Genomic DNA, 15291 nt, shown 5'->3' with positions numbered 1-15291 from the left:
AAAAAAAAAAAAAAAATTGCATGTTTTCCAAATCTTTACAGTGTTAAAATTCTTTATATTAGTAACTTTTTCACTTTAAAATTTGAATGAAAACTTCAAAGTTATATTCTCTCAAATATGATTATTTCAATCCTAGTTAGAAAACCACCTTCATTTCCTCAAGATAAATGTTCCAGTTTCTTGCCTACCTAGTCTCTTAACTCTGTGTTATCTAAAAACTTGTTTATAATATTCTCCTGAAACTGCTGTTGAAGGTTATTAGCCTCCATTACTACCATTTCCTTCCTGCCACTGTTCTTCCTTTCAGTTCATCCTTGTTATATGAGCAGTTTAACCCTTCTAAAACACGAGTATCTTTATGTCAATCCCTCCCTCAAAACCAACAAATGAAAACCAGTGGGATGAGTGGTGGGAGGTAGGGTGAGGCCAGATTATAGTGGCCCTTGCAAATTGAACTTCAAGTGAGAAGGGGAATAACATGCTAAAAGGCATTGTTTTACTTAGATCATGCCAGTAACTGTGGGCAGATGAATTAAAGATGGCAAAGATCAGGGTAATTGGCTGTGGCAGGGATCAAGTATACTGTGCTGAAAGGGAAGTCTTTCTCATAGGGCCTGGGCCTGCCAGAGAAACATATTACCTTACTGAGAGGTTCATAGTTTTAATAGTTTAATAGAATCCTAATTTGGTTGGAGCCTACAGGGTTTAACATTATATACAAAATAAGGCAGTTTAAAATGTAGCAATTTGATTTTAGGTGTAAAGGCTGTTATTTGAAGCACAAAAGAGTTTCTGTGCTGTAATTTTAAAGGGTTGCTGAGTCACTTGGGCATGTGAGACCTTGCCCAGGAAAATCTGGCTAGTCTCTTTAAGAGCTGTGACTATACTTAGCCCCCATAAAAAAAAGTCCTTTGGTTCTTTCCTGTGGATTCTAGGGCAGATGAACCAGGCAAAATAATGTTTTAGCTATTGCTGTAAAGTTGCAGGAACCTGTGCTTCTTAAGTACCTTTTAAGCTTCCAGGACCTTCCTACCAAGTAATTACCTTGTGTTAGGGACGGGGCTGTGCTGCCTCAGAAAACCCCCTCCGCGCAGGCTGACCCCACCACCTCTGATTGCTCTGCAGCTGAACCCCTACCTAGTTGCCACATCAAGGTTGCCAGACAATTAAGCAAAGCCTAATTACAGCTATCGGGGCAGCACGGGCAGCTCCAGGGAGGACAGGGAAAACATGTTGGTTATCCATACTTGTAAATTCCTGCTGGACACATATCTGTAAAAAATCCTGGTTTCTGTCTTTTTTTAAAGACTGCTGCCACAAAAGTCACAGGATAATGTATTGTAGGTCTGTTATAAGTTAACAAACTATCTCAGTTTGTGCCTGTTACCAGTAAATAGATTATGCCCCTCTCACCCTATATAAACCCCTGGTGGTGTAAGCTCAGGGCTGCCACCTCTGTTATGGAGCAGCCCGGCAGGTTAATAAAATTTTCTTGCCTGACTTTGGGTCTATTCTCCTTTCACTCAGCTACCCTTACACCTTACTAAATTGGAAAGAACTGTAAACCCTTACTACCAGATCCGTATGGCCTATTCCAGGGATTAAGGGTCAACATAGGTATTCAGGCTGCTTTGTTCTTTTTTGTTTTGAGAAGGAGTTTTGCTCTTGTTGCCCAGGCTGGAGTGCAGTGGCAGGATCTCAGTTCACAGCAACCTCTGCCTCCTAGGTTCAAGTGATTCTCCTGCCTCAGCCTCCCAAGTAGCTGGGATTACAGGCATGTGCCACCATTTTGTATTTTTAGTAGAGATGGGGTTTCGCCACGTTGGCCCGGCTGGTTTTGAACCCCTAACCTCAGGTGATCCACCTGCCTTGGCCTCCCAAAGTGCTGGAATTACAGGGTGAGCCACCTCACCTGACCTTGCTTTGTTCTTACACATAAAGATTGTGTTCTCTAGGTAAGGAGTTTCTTGGTTAGAAGGAAAAAAAATCTTAATTTCCCCTTCAGAGCTAGGAAATTTGTCTTTAGACCAAAACAGCAGGAAACAAGATTCAAAAGGAGTGAAAAAAAGTGTAGAGAGATAGGAGAACCCAGGAAGGAGGGAATGCTCAGAAAATCCAGTGCCTGGAAATCTAGAAGCATGAGTTACTAGATTTTCCCAAGCAAAAATAATCAGACTTTGGTGTTTGCTGTTTCATAAAGAGTACTCTCTTCAAAATAAAGGTTGCAAGAGGAAATGGGAGAGTTGGTAGTAGAAAGCAGAAGCTTTTTTCGTCTACTGTTTAGTTTCTTCCTTTCTTTTTTTTGAGACGGAGTCTCTGTTGCCAGGCTGGAGTGCAGTGACGTGATCTCTACTCACTGCAACCTTTGCCTCCCAACTTCAAGCGATTCTCCTGCCTGAGCCCTCCAAGTAGCTGGGACTACAGATGCACGCTAGTTTCTCACTTCCTGTGAGCACTACTTCGTTACCACCTGCAGCCTGTGCTAATGTCCTCACCTTTTGCTTTTCAGCTGTTCAAAGTCTACCCATCAAAAGATGGGTACATTTTACTTCCTCCATAAAGTCTTCACTGAAGATTTCAGATTCTATTTCTCTCTCCATTCCCTGAAATCTTACTGAGTTCAATCACAATCACACCATTTAGCATATAATAGTTGTATCAAACGGGGTGGCTCAGGCCGGGAGCGGTGGCTCAAGCCTGTAATCCCAGCACTTTGGGAGGCCAAGGCGGGTGGATCACGAGGTCAAGAGATCGAGACCATCCTGGTCAACATGGTGAAACCCCGTCTCTACTAAAAATACAAAAAATTAGCTGGGCATGGTGGCGCGTGCCTGTAATCCCAGCTACTCAGGAGGTTGAGGCAGGAGAATTGCCTGAACCCGGGAGGCGGTGGTTGCGGTGAGCCAAGATCGCGCCATTGCACTCCAGCCTGGGTAACAAGAGTGAAACTCCGTCTCAAAAAAAAAAAAAAAAAAAGGGAGGGGTGGCTCATGTTTGTAATCTCAGCATTTTGTGGGGCCGAAGTGGAAGGATCACTTGAGCTCAGGATTTGAAGGCCAGCTTGGGCAAAAAAAGAAAGTCTCTTAAAAAATGTGAGCCAGCTTCCTTTCAACTAGGCAACGTAATTCTTGAAGTTGGAAACCATATATATATATTTTTTTCTTTTCTTTTTTTTTTTGAGACGGAGTTTTGCTCTTGTTGCCCAGGCTGGAGTACAACGGCCCGATCTGGGCTCGTTGCAACCTCCGCCTCCCGGGTTCAAGTGATTCCCCTGCCTCAGCCTCCAGAGTAGCTGAAATTACAGGTATGCGCCACCATGCCCGGCTAATTTTGTATTTTTAGTAGAGACGGGGTTTCTCCATTTTGGTCAGGCTGGTCTCGAACCTCAGGTGATCCGCTTGCGTCGGCCTCCCTAAGTGTTGGGATTACAGGTATGAGGCACCACGCCCGGCCTGGAGACTGTATTTTAAACTTATTTTGAATACTGCCTGGAAAAGCTCTTGGTTCATACTTATAGCCCTAAGTCAAAAGATTTGTCAAATATTCCAGAACAACCACTTAAAAATACTGTATAAAAGTTTCTATTTCAGCATGCTTTACTTTTACTTAAATAAATTCTCAAATAAAATGCATTCACTTTTATGATCTCAACAAGATCGATCATTCCTATAGCGGAGTTGAAGTTTCAGCTTATTCACAATCATCAAAAGAATGGAGTAGTTCCCACAGACTTCCAGCAATGAGCTGTCAAATTCAGTCTGCACACAGTAGCCTCCTTACAATCGTCCCGACGGTAAAAGTATCAAATTCCGCAAACACCTGGACAAGGAAGTGAAATGAACATCAAATAAAGCAGTTAACTCACGTCAAGCGAGTGGACCAGGGTCCCTGAGCTCACTACTCTCAAATTCTAACTCCGGCTTCACATCATTAGGCGTAAGCAGCCAATTGGGCCGTCTGGGAGCCGTGCATCCTGGGAGTTATAGTTTCCGGCTCCCTCCTTCAGACTACAAGCTCCACAGAGCCGCGGGAGGACGGTTGCCTGGTATTACTAGCAAGCAGCAACTATGGCGGTGGCGCGCGTGGACGCGGGTTTGCCTCCCGGAGAAGGTAAGGTGATGCCTACCCCTGAGTCCTAAAGTTTACTCCATGGAGCTGAATTAAATAGTGGAGAGGAGAAAGCCTAGGTTTAAAGGTGAGTTCTGGACCAGTTCTTTTGATGCGGGGCTGTGGTCGTCGCGGAGGCGCTCTACCCTCTGGGAGTTGTAGTTCGCCTGCCGTGCCCAGCTCTTCCGCGTCGCGGTGAGGGCCGAGGCGGGGACTACAGCCCCCAGAAGCCTTCGCGCGGCCCGGCGCCCTGGCTCCCGCGCTCCAGATGCTGAGGAGGCGGTGGGTTTCAGGCTGAGATGAGCTTTATTGGTCATTTACTTTGAGTCCTGGCTGCCTAAGCGAAATGTTTGGGATCTCCGTCTTTTGGTTCACATATCCCCCTTTCTCCTTGGTTTCCGGAATGTTCAGGAAAACCTACCTTCAGAGACCGCTGCCTAGACTGGCTTTGAACCCTTCCTCAGAGGTGGCCAGTGGCCGTGATAAAATCTAGGGGATGATCCAGAGTCCACAGTTCTGTACTCCTTGTTCTTCACACGGGTCCTAGGATCTAGTTTGGTCGCTGCCCAGTGGAGCACAGGAGTGTGTGGGTGCTTTTGTGGCCTGAAGATACCTCTTTGGGGAGCCGGACGCGAGCTCCTTTTGTTTTGGTTACCGCTCCGAGGCTTGGCAGCAGTCAGTCCTCTAAATCGGGGACTGGGCCCAGGGGTCGAGGCCCGTCTTCACGGCTTAGACCAGGAGTGCATTTTCTGGGAGCCGTAAATGCTTGCGGAAAGAGTTGGTGGAACCCTCAGAGCTGTTTGTCGACCACTTGGAATTGTGTACAAAGGCTGTGCGCTTTTCTGAGACAGCACACAGCTTTCACCACATTTTCAGAGGGGCTCACGATTCCTCACATGCTAAGAGCCATTAGACAATGGGAAAACGTTGACATCCTCCAGGAGAGCAGTCTGGCATAATTATTTCCTGCAGTAGTCCTAATCTGGCTATAAATTCGAAATTGGCAGTTTCTCTGGCCCCGCCCTCTTTTGGAGATCGGCTTTTCTTAAGCCCCACCTCTCTAGCTCACCAGGGCTACTTAACTGTTAATGGCAGTTAACACTGACATTGCACTTTTTATGACCCAGTCCGTGTTCTCAGTGCTATATTTTTTATTTTTATTTTTTAACATTAGCTCATTTTCTCTGTAGAACTACATTTATAAGGCAGGTATTACCCCATTTTACAGAGTAGAAAAGTGAGCACCAAAGAAATCAACAATTTGCCTACTATACCACAGTGGTTAACTGGTAGAGGCAGGGTTTGAACGTCTGTTGTACTAAAGTGCTTTATTGAGTGCCCTGTGCCAGGAAAGGGGCTAAGTGCTGTTCATGATTTCTTTTTAATTCCCATGTCAAGCATGTGAAATAGATATATTATCTTATTTTATGGGCGAATTAGTTGAACTATACTTTGATTTTCAAAATCACAGTTTGGGCACTTTAGGATATATTGGCAGTTAGGCTGTAAGCTGGTGGATTGCAGTCAAAGGTTTAGTAACTAAAATTTAAACAATAGTGGGCCGGGCGCGGTGGCTAAAGCCTGTAATCCCAGCACTTTGGGAGGCCGAGGCGGGTGGATCACGAGGTCAAGACATCGAGACCATCCTGGTCAACATGGTGAAACCGGGGTTTTGTATTTTCTACTAAAAATACAAAAAATTAGCTGGGCACGGTGGTGCGTGCCTGTAATCCCAGCTACTCAGGAGGCTGAGGCAGGAGAATTGCTTGAACCCAGGAGGCGGAGGTTGCGGTGAGCCGAGATCGCGCCATTGCACTCCAGCCTGGGTAACATGAGTGAAACTCCGTCTCCAAAAAAAAAAAAAAGTTTAAACAATAGTATCATTACTTAGGCACAACAAATGGAAGTAATCGTTCATATTTAGATGTGAAGATTTCCAAAGTGTATCATACAAACTTGAGGAGAATATCACAAATCTAGTTTTAATTTGATATTTCTGAAGAAAAATGAGTAATACAGTCTGGTCATTTAGAACTCAAGATTGCTTTAATTTTGAAGTGTTGATATTTGTTGTGCTCTACCGTTTTTTAACTTGAAATGTATAGAGATTTTATAATTCTACCCCTATGGTCAGCTGTTGTAGATGTTTTATTTTATCTGTGTTCTCTAACACTTCCGTTTCTTTTCAAGGATCAGTGGTCAATTGGTCAGGGCAGGGACTACAGAAATTAGGTCCAAATTTACCCTGTGAAGCTGATATTCACACTTTGATTCTGGATAAAAATCAGATTATTAAACTGGAAAATCTGGAGAAATGCAAACGATTAATACAGGTGGGTATTGCAGTTTGGGAAATGGTTATGTAGGACCAATTTATTATTAAACAAAACAATAAAATAACCTGACTAGAAGTAACTGTGCAGGCCTAAAAAGCAGTCAGTAATTGTTGCCTTAAATTTTTACATGACAGTTTCTTCTGAAGATGAGCATACATGTACTACATTGAGAGTAGATTAGGAAAAGAAGCATTGTTAAAAAAAGGAAGCATTTTATGTTGGCGAAATACTGGGTTACTAAAGTAACCTTTTACTTCATGATGGAGGCAAAGAGTTCATTCATTCCTTCATTCAAGAAATGGTTACTGAGTCCCACTTATATGTCTGGCACTGTATTAAGTTTTGACTGAGAGAGTGTAAGAACCCTATTCCATGGAACTTACATTCTCAAATTGTTGCTGTGTTAAAAATGTCTCAGTAGTGGAAGGAGGTCTGATCACTGAGCTTTCTCTGCATTTTCTATTGCTCAGAGACAATAACAAAAAACTGATAGTCATATTAGAATATTTAGACAATGTATGTGAAATATACAAAAGGAGTTTGTTTGAGAGTGTTTGGCTGTCTGAATAAACCTTTTAAGTCACTTGAAGGTGAAATATTTTATATATATTATTCCTAAAAATAACAATATGTTTCCTTTTCACAGTTATCAGTGGCTAATAATCGGCTGGTTCGGATGATGGGTGTGGCCAAACTGACATTGCTTCGTGTATTAAATTTACCTCATAATAGCATTGGCTCTGTGGAAGGGCTAAAGGAACTAGTACATCTGGAATGGCTGAATTTGGCAGGAAATAATCTTAAGGTGAATGCTTTCTTTTCTGTCTACAAAACTATTCTGCATAAAAGAATTCAAGCAATGTAGAAATAAGCCAAATTAAACAGTGAAAGTACCCACTCCCACGTTCCAGGGATAATCTCTGTTAAACCATATTATATGTTTATTTTGATACATATAATATGGTATAATTTTTTTTAAATGTTAACAAAGAATCTATATTGTACTAAAGAAAAGTAGATCAAACCATAGAGTGTTTAGGAAGGAGACTAAATCATGATGTATTAAACTTTAAGTAGATGTTTAATGCTATAATGGAGAATATACAGTTTTAAAAGTCAGGAGATCTGAATTCTGGTCCTACTTCCATGACTTAGTAACTGTGTAATTTTGGGTAAATTAATACATATTTCTGTTTTATTTTTTTACATGCTAGCTGAGAGGACTGGATTAAATGATACTAATAGCTGCCTTTTATTAAGCCATTAATGTGTATGAGCTACTGTTCTAAGCATTTATCTGTATTAACTTATTCAATCTCATGACAGCATGTGAAGTAGATATAGATATTATGCCTGTTATAAAGGTGAGGAAAGTGAAGCACAGAGAAGTTAAGTAACTTGCTTGAGGTTACACAGCTAGGAAGTTGCAGGGCCAGAATATAAATCCAAGCTGTTTGGTCTCAATCTAAAGTTGTAAACTCTCTTCTATACCAAATGTCATATATTATTACTATGATTTCTTTTTCTTTTTCTTTTTCTTTTTTTTTGAGACAGAGTTTTGCTCTTGTTGCCAGGCTAGAGTGCAGTGGCATGATCTCAGCTCACTGCAACCTCCACCTCCTGGGTTCAAGTGATTCTTCTGCCTCAGCCTCCTGAATAGCTGGGATTACAGGCGCCGTCACCACGCCTAGCTAATCTTTTGTATTTTTTTTTTAGTAGAGATGGGTTTCACCATGTTGGCCAGGCTGGTCTTGAACTCCTGACCTCAGATGATCTACCCACTTCAGCCTCCCAGAGTGCTGGGATTACAGGCATGAGCCACAGTGCCTGGCTATTACTAAGGTTTCTTCAAGCTGTAAATATCTTGGATGGTATGAACCATTTGGTAACCCTCTACTCATAGAGAGATATGAAAATGTAAGTTTACAATGTGACAATCTATTAAATTCTGTTAGTATTGCCCCCTTTTCTCTTGCTAAGTTCTTCTACTCTGCTTCTAATAATAAGAGGAGGCCGGATACTCTTTCAGCTACAAAGAACTAGGGAATAATTTTATGTTTTGATTTTGTTTTCATTAAATAATGTGATGCTTTTCTTGTGATAGGCCATGGAACAGATCAATAGCTGCACAGCTCTACAGCATCTCGATTTATCAGATAATAACATATCTCAGATAGGTGATCTATCTAAATTGGTATCCCTGAAAGTAAGTATGTTTTCTATGTCATTTGTTAAGTTTACATCAAAATACCAAGAGGAAGTAATCTTACTGACCTAAAATTAGCCTACTGTGTATGAGCAGATTATTTTCTTTATGATAAGAATTATGGGCTGGGCATGGTGAGTCATGCCTGTAATCCCAGAATTTTGGGAGGCTATGGCTTGTGGATGGCTTGAGCTCAGGAGTTTGAGACCAGCCTGGGCAACATGGCAAAGCCCCATCTCTACTAAAAATACAAAAAATTAGTGGAGCATAGTGGTGTGGGACTGTAGTCCCAGCTACTCGGCTGAGGTGGGATTGCTTGAGCCCAGGAGGTGGAGGTTACAGCGACCTGAGCTTGAGCCATGGCACTCTAGCCTGGGCAACAGATTGAGACTCTGTCAAAAAAAAAAAAAAAAAAAAAAAAAAATAAGGAATTATGTTAGAATACCAGAAATTAAGTATGGAACTTTTCATTGTTAGTTCTGTAACTGATTTATTTGATGTGAAACTGGTCATTATAGTTGAGGTTAATTTTACTGACAACTTTCTGAACATGATGGAATTCCCTCTATGCCCAACCAACCAATGCTAGTAGCTTTATTTATTATATAGTATATAATCTTTGGTGAGGTTGAGATTCATCATTCCTGAATTTGAGTCTGTCTTCATTTTTGAGACAGTGTGCTCTGTCACCCCGGCTGGAGTGTGGTGGTTCGATCTCACTTGACCTCCCAGGCTCAAGCAATCCTCTCACCTCTACCTCCCAAGTAGCTAGGACCATAGGCATGTGTACATCACCACACCTAGCTAATTTTTTGAGTTTTTGTAGAGATAAGATCTTTTTTGTTGTTGTTGTTCTTTTTTGAGATGGAGTTCTGCCCTGTCACTCAGGCTGGAGTGTAGTTGTGCAGTCTCGGCTCACTTCAACCTCTGCTTCCTGGGTTCAAATGATTCTTCTTCAGCCTCCTGAGTAGCTGGGATTATAGGCACCCGCCACCACACCTGTCTAATTTTTATATTTTTAGAAGAGACGGGGTTTCACCACATGTTGGCCAGGCTGATCTTGAACTCCTGACCTTACATGATCCTCCTGCCTTGACCTCCCAAAGTGTTGAGATTACAAGCGTAAACCACTCCACCTGGCCAGAGATGAGATCTTACTCTGTTGTCCAGACTGGTCTCAAACTCCTGGACTCATGCAGTCCTCCTGCCTCAGCCTTTCAAAGTGCTAGGATTACATGTGTAAGCCACCGAGCTGGCTGAGTCTTTTTTTTTTTTTTTTTAAATTCAGGATTGCTATTTTTAAAGTAATGGGTATTAGTTAATTATCAAAATTAGTTTCACTTAAAAAAATAAACATGTAAGGCTGGGCTCGGTGTCTCACGCATGTAATCCCAGAACTTTGGGAGGCCAAGGCGGGTGGATCAGAAGGTCAGGAGATTGAGACCATCCTGGCCAATGTGGTGAAACCCCATCTCTACTAAAATACAAAAAACTAACCAGGCATGGTGGCACATGCCTGTAGTCCCAGCTACTCAGGAGGCTGAGGCAGGAGAATCAATTGAAGCCAGGAGTCGGAGGTTACAGTGAGCCGAGATTGCGCCACTGCACTCTAGCCTGGCGACAGAGCGAGACTCCATCTCAAAAAAAAAAAAAAAGACAACAAAAACATGTAGCATATAGCACTTTTTATGGAGGGGAATGTATCATGCAGTCAAGTAACAATTGAAATCATAGTCTTGAAAAACATATGTAGGACATTTTAAATATTGTTTGTTGCCTCTGTTTATTATTAGCATCAGATGTATTCATTAAGCCCTAGAAGCAGTATCTTAGTTCAGTTTTTCCCAGATCTTTAGCAGAAATCATTTTTAGCAATATTTATTTTAAACAATTATATGTAGCCAGATGCTGTCCTGATAGATGCTGAGAGAATTCAAATGAGCTAAAGATGATTGAGTGTTTGTTTTTTTTGTGTGTTTTTTGGTTTTGTTTTGTTTTCCCCTGGAATAGAAGCACGTTTATCTGATCAGAATCCTGGGTGTTTAGTTTTGAGTTTATTCTTGTTTGTTGCTGACTTAATGTGAGTCAGCTTCATCTGAAAGTAACACATTCTACCTTCCTCTAGTTTTTAGTTACCTAGAGAATACAGTTGCAAATATGGGTTGTAGGTTATTGCTCTCTTTTTTAGAAAATTTACTTTATATGTGGTTGTTTTAATGCCTTTTTTTTTTTTTTAACTTGAGACACCAGAGTCTTGCTGTCACCCAGGCTTGAGTGCAGTGCTGCAATCATGGCTTACTGCAGCCTCAACCTCTTGGTCTCAAGTGATCTCCTACCTCAGTACTCCCTAGTAGCTGGGACTACAGGTGCACCCCATCATGCCTGGCTAATTTTTTGATTTTTAGTAGGGAAAAGGTCTCACTATGTTGCCCAGGCTGGTCTCAAACTCCTGGGCTCAAGCAATTTTCCCTCCTTGGCCTCCCAAAATGCTGGGATTATAGGCAAGAGCCACCACATATAGCCTGTATTTTGATGTTTTAAAAGAAACTGAACAAGTATGTTGGAAATTGCTCAGTGTCTCATAACATAAATCTCATAGCATGCCTATTGCCATGCCAACAATGTGTTTTAAGGCAAGTCTTTAAAATATCTGGAGCTTAGGGTGTTGGTATGGAAACAGAGGGTTGGACCAGAAGAACATCAAGGACCCTTCTAGCATTAACAGTCTTTGATTTGTGTGTGATAAGAAGTACAATAAAGTAGATTCCTTTATTCTTATATATGCCATTTTGGTGTTGTCACAATAGGCCAATTTATTTGTAATCTTTTTATTTGTAATTCATACTGTTTTTACTTTCAAGACCCTGCTTTTACATGGAAACATCATCACCTCTCTTAGAATGGCACCTGCTTACCTACCCAGAAGTCTTGCTATACTTTCTTTGGCAGAAAATGAAATCCGAGACTTAAATGAGGTAAAATTTGAGGGTATTTTGTGAGATTCAAGAAGCTGGAGAGTCCAGGAAAGACACTAGAGAGGGTTGTGAGCTTGCTTTTAGACTGTGAGCATTTTGGAAGAAACTTCCCTTCAGATGAAGTGCTTGCCTCTAGATGGCCGTTAGTTTTCTTTCCACTTTTCCTTAGTGTCAGTGGGTCATTGAGATCTAATTTCCTTTGTAAAGTTGTAATTATCATTCCATTGGGAAGTGATTGGTGGTAGAGGGACATCTACCTCATAAGGGTTTATAAGACTCCCTGTCCAACTTTCCTGGCTGCTGTGATGTTTTCAAAATAGGGTTCTTTCTGCTAGGAAACAGTGTGCTGATACTTGCTAAGGGATTTTGTGCAGCAGGGACGGATGGCTATATTGTTGGAATTTTAGAAGTCAGTGGATGCTTGTCACTTTTCAGAACAACAGGGAAATTATCACATTCTCAAATGCTGCCAAAGATGTGTAATCAGTGGAAACCTTGTGCTTGACACTGAATAGTCCTTTTGTTCAACAAAGATATCTTTTGTTCCAGATCTCTTTTTTGGCATCCTTAACTGAATTGGAACAGTTGTCGATTATGAACAATCCTTGTGTGATGGCAACACCTTCCATCCCAGGATTTGACTATCGGCCGTACATCGTCAGCTGGTGCTTAAACCTCAGAGTCCTAGACGGATATATGATTTCTCAGAAGGAAAGGTGAACATGCCCTTTATAACATGACAAATGTTACTGAAAAGACCATTTCTAGTTTGCTACAGATTAATAGAGTATTTCTTCAATGTGCATTTAGAAATTAAGAGTATTACTGTAGTCATATAGCAGACTATGTGCTGGTCATTTAGGATTTTCTGTCATTTCTTTTTTTTTTTTTTTTTTTTTTTTTTTGAGACGGAGTTTCGCTCTTGTTACCCAGGCTGGAGTGCAATGGCGCGATCTCGGCTCACCGCAACCTCCGCCTCCTAGGTTCAGGCAATTCTCCTGCCTCAGCCTCCTAAGTAGCTGGGATTACAGGCACGCGCCACCATGCCCAGCTAATTTTTTGTATTTTTAGTAGAGACGGGGTTTCACCATGTTGACCAGGATGGTCTCGATCTCTTGACCTCGTGATCCACCCGCCTCGGCCTCCCAAAGTGCTGGGATTACAGGCTTGAGCCACCGTGCCTGGCCTTTTCTGCCATTTCTAAAAAAGGATAAGAAATAAATATTGGCCTGGTGCAGTGGCTCATGTCTGTAATCCTCATGCTTTGGAAAGCCGAGGCAGGAGGATCGCTTGAGCCCAGGAGTTTGAGACCAGCCTGGGCAATATAGGGAGACTGCATCTCTCAAAAAATAATAATTAGCTGGGCATGGTGGTACACATCTGTAGTCCTAGCTACTTAGGAAGCTGAGGTGGGAGGATTGCCTGAGCCCAGGAATTTAAAGTTACAGTGAGTTATGGTTGTGCCACTGCACTCTACCTTGGGTGACAGAGATCCTGTCACTGAAAAAAAAAAAAAAAGAAAAAGAAATCTCAGCCCCAGAGGTTGGAGCTAGTAGTTTTAGTGCCCTACAGACAAGAATTTGATTTCTAAAAGTTCTTTTGTTAATCAGTTGTTTGGAGCTTGGAACACTTTTGCGTAGAAACCATCATGTTATACAACCTGTGTAGGGTCTCAGATCATTCTCACAAAAGCTTGTGATCTATTAATCTACCAGGGCCGCATTTTTTTTTTTTTTTTTTTAAGACAGAGTCTTGCTCTGTTGCCAGGCGCCAGGCTGCAGTGCAGTGGCACGATCTCAGCTCATGGCAGCCTCCTCCTCCCAGGTTCAAGCAATTCTCCTGCCTCAGCCTCCCGGGTAGCTGGGACTACAGGTGCACGCCACCATGCCCAGCTAATTGTTTTTTGTAGTTTTAGTAGAGATGGGGTTTCACCACGTTGGCCAGGATGGTCTTGATCTCTTGACCTCGAGATCCGCCCGCCTTGGCCTCCCAAAGTGCTGAGATTACAGGCTTGAGCCACCGCGCCTGGCCCCAGAGCCACATTTTTATTCATTTTACTTTCTATTTATCATCTAACCCCACGTCACATAACGGCAGTATTAGTCATATCTTCGAATTCTCCAAATACTCATTATAATGATAACTCTGGGAAAATGCAGAGTTTTAATTTGGAACTGGTAGCACACGTGGTGATTGGTCCTCTCCCCCGCTCTTTTTTTTTTTTTTTTTTAGATGGGGTTTCGTTCCTTTTACCCAGGCTGGAGTACGATGGCACAATCTTGGCTCACCGCAACCTCCACCTCCTGGGTTCAAGTGATTCTCCTACCTCAGCCTCCTGAGTAGCTGGGATTATAGGTGTATGCCACCATACCCGGCTAATTTTGTATTTTTAGTAGAGATGGGTTTCTTCATGTTGGTCAAGCTGGTCTCCGAACTCCCGCCCTCAGGTGGTCTGCCCACCTCCGCATCCCAAAGTGCTGGGATTACGGGCATGAGCCACCGCGCCTGGCCAGGTCCTCCCCTTCTTATACCTGTGAAGCAGCAGAAGTGAGAATTCCCCCATCTGTAGATCATTAATAGTTTCTGTGGCTTGGAGCTGGGATTTCTGCAGAATGGAGTCTTCTGAATCCTGGCACATGATCAGTGGAATCAGAGCTTTAGGGGAGGTAAGGAACTAGGATATGGGAAAGACGGAATGGATTTGAGATAGTGAGAGTTGAGATTACTTTATTCTCTCTACTATGTGTCATTTCACTTTTTCCTCTCAGTACATTTACACATGCATTCATGGACTCAACACATACATTGTCTCTCACCATTTTTGTTCCTCTCTACTATAGACTGGTAGTTACTTGAAGAGTTTCCTGATGGGAGGATGGATTATAGATTACAGACAGCATCTCTGTTCTCTGTCTCTCTGCTGTTTTGTTTAGTTTCTGAGTAAAGCAGGGGGCCATCAGGAATGGCAGCCAGGAGCTAGATTGTGGTGGTGCTCGTGTAGGGTGAGGGACATGTCAGGTCTAGTTTGCCTGCAAGAAAGGGTGGCTTTTTCTTTTTCCTGCTGTGAATGTTGCTCTGAGAGTAAACCTTACTTTGTTTCAAACTGTGACTAGTTCTAGATCTGGAATATGGGTCTACTTGGATTATCCTCTCTATAGTTGTTGACTTTTTCTATGGGAGTAGGACTGGCAACGTTTTCATGTCTGAGAGGCAGCATGGTGATGGGGGCAGAGATAAAGGTTTGGTGTAAACAGAGACCCACAAAGAGAGGTGAGACCTGGTTAGGAGAGACAAGGGAAGGCTTCACTTCATTCTCTGCTACCTGTTAGCTATGTGGCCTTGTCAGGTCCCTTAGTGCTTTTCTGAGCCTAAGTTTCCTCATCTGTAAAATGTGAATAGCAGTACTACCTAGCTTTCATGGATGTTAGGATTAAGGATGATGTATAGAACATAGAACTGGTCATATAGTAGGTGATTAATATAATTATTATATAATGATAGAGACTAAAGTTTGAAGAGTTTGTTGAAACTAAAGAGACTGTTAAGGCAGAAAATATTTGTTGATTGGGTAAATAATGATACAAAAATCTATGTTGCTATACTGTGGAAATGGTTTTAATCCAAGTGACTTTAAGGTGAACTTGAATTTTTTTTTTTAACTTTCTCC

The 15291-nt window shown here is 42.1% G+C and overlaps 1 protein-coding gene across 6 annotated transcripts in view; it reads left to right on the top strand.

Annotated features, from left to right (window-relative positions):
* Positions 1-3348: 3348 nt before the first annotated feature.
* The window catches only part of CEP97 (centrosomal protein 97), a 46937-nt gene continuing 34994 nt past the window's right edge, over positions 3349-15291 (top strand). For 3 of the 6 annotated variants that reach the window (XR_004275491.1, XM_032299234.1, XM_032299231.1), the window contains exons 1-5: positions 5980-6440; positions 7090-7248; positions 8548-8649; positions 11511-11624; positions 12174-12340. Coding sequence is in view for 5 of the 6 variants with exons in the window: in XM_032299234.1 (XP_032155125.1) it covers positions 6234-6440; positions 7090-7248; positions 8548-8649; positions 11511-11624; positions 12174-12340 (749 nt within the window). In the remaining variant the exon portion in view is untranslated. Of the gene's footprint in view, positions 4111-5979; positions 6441-7089; positions 7249-8547; positions 8650-11510; positions 11625-12173; positions 12341-15291 lie in introns of those variants that run through there. The other 3 variants (XM_032299235.1, XM_032299233.1, XM_032299236.1) reach the window with 2 other exon arrangements.

This window comes from Sapajus apella, unplaced genomic scaffold, assembly GCF_009761245.1.
Source record: "Sapajus apella isolate SASKATOON/1434 unplaced genomic scaffold, GSC_monkey_1.0 scaffold40, whole genome shotgun sequence".
NCBI lineage: Eukaryota > Metazoa > Chordata > Mammalia > Primates > Cebidae > Sapajus > Sapajus apella.
Note: the sequence above shows the minus strand (reverse complement) of the source record. Positions and strands in the feature narration are given on the sequence as shown.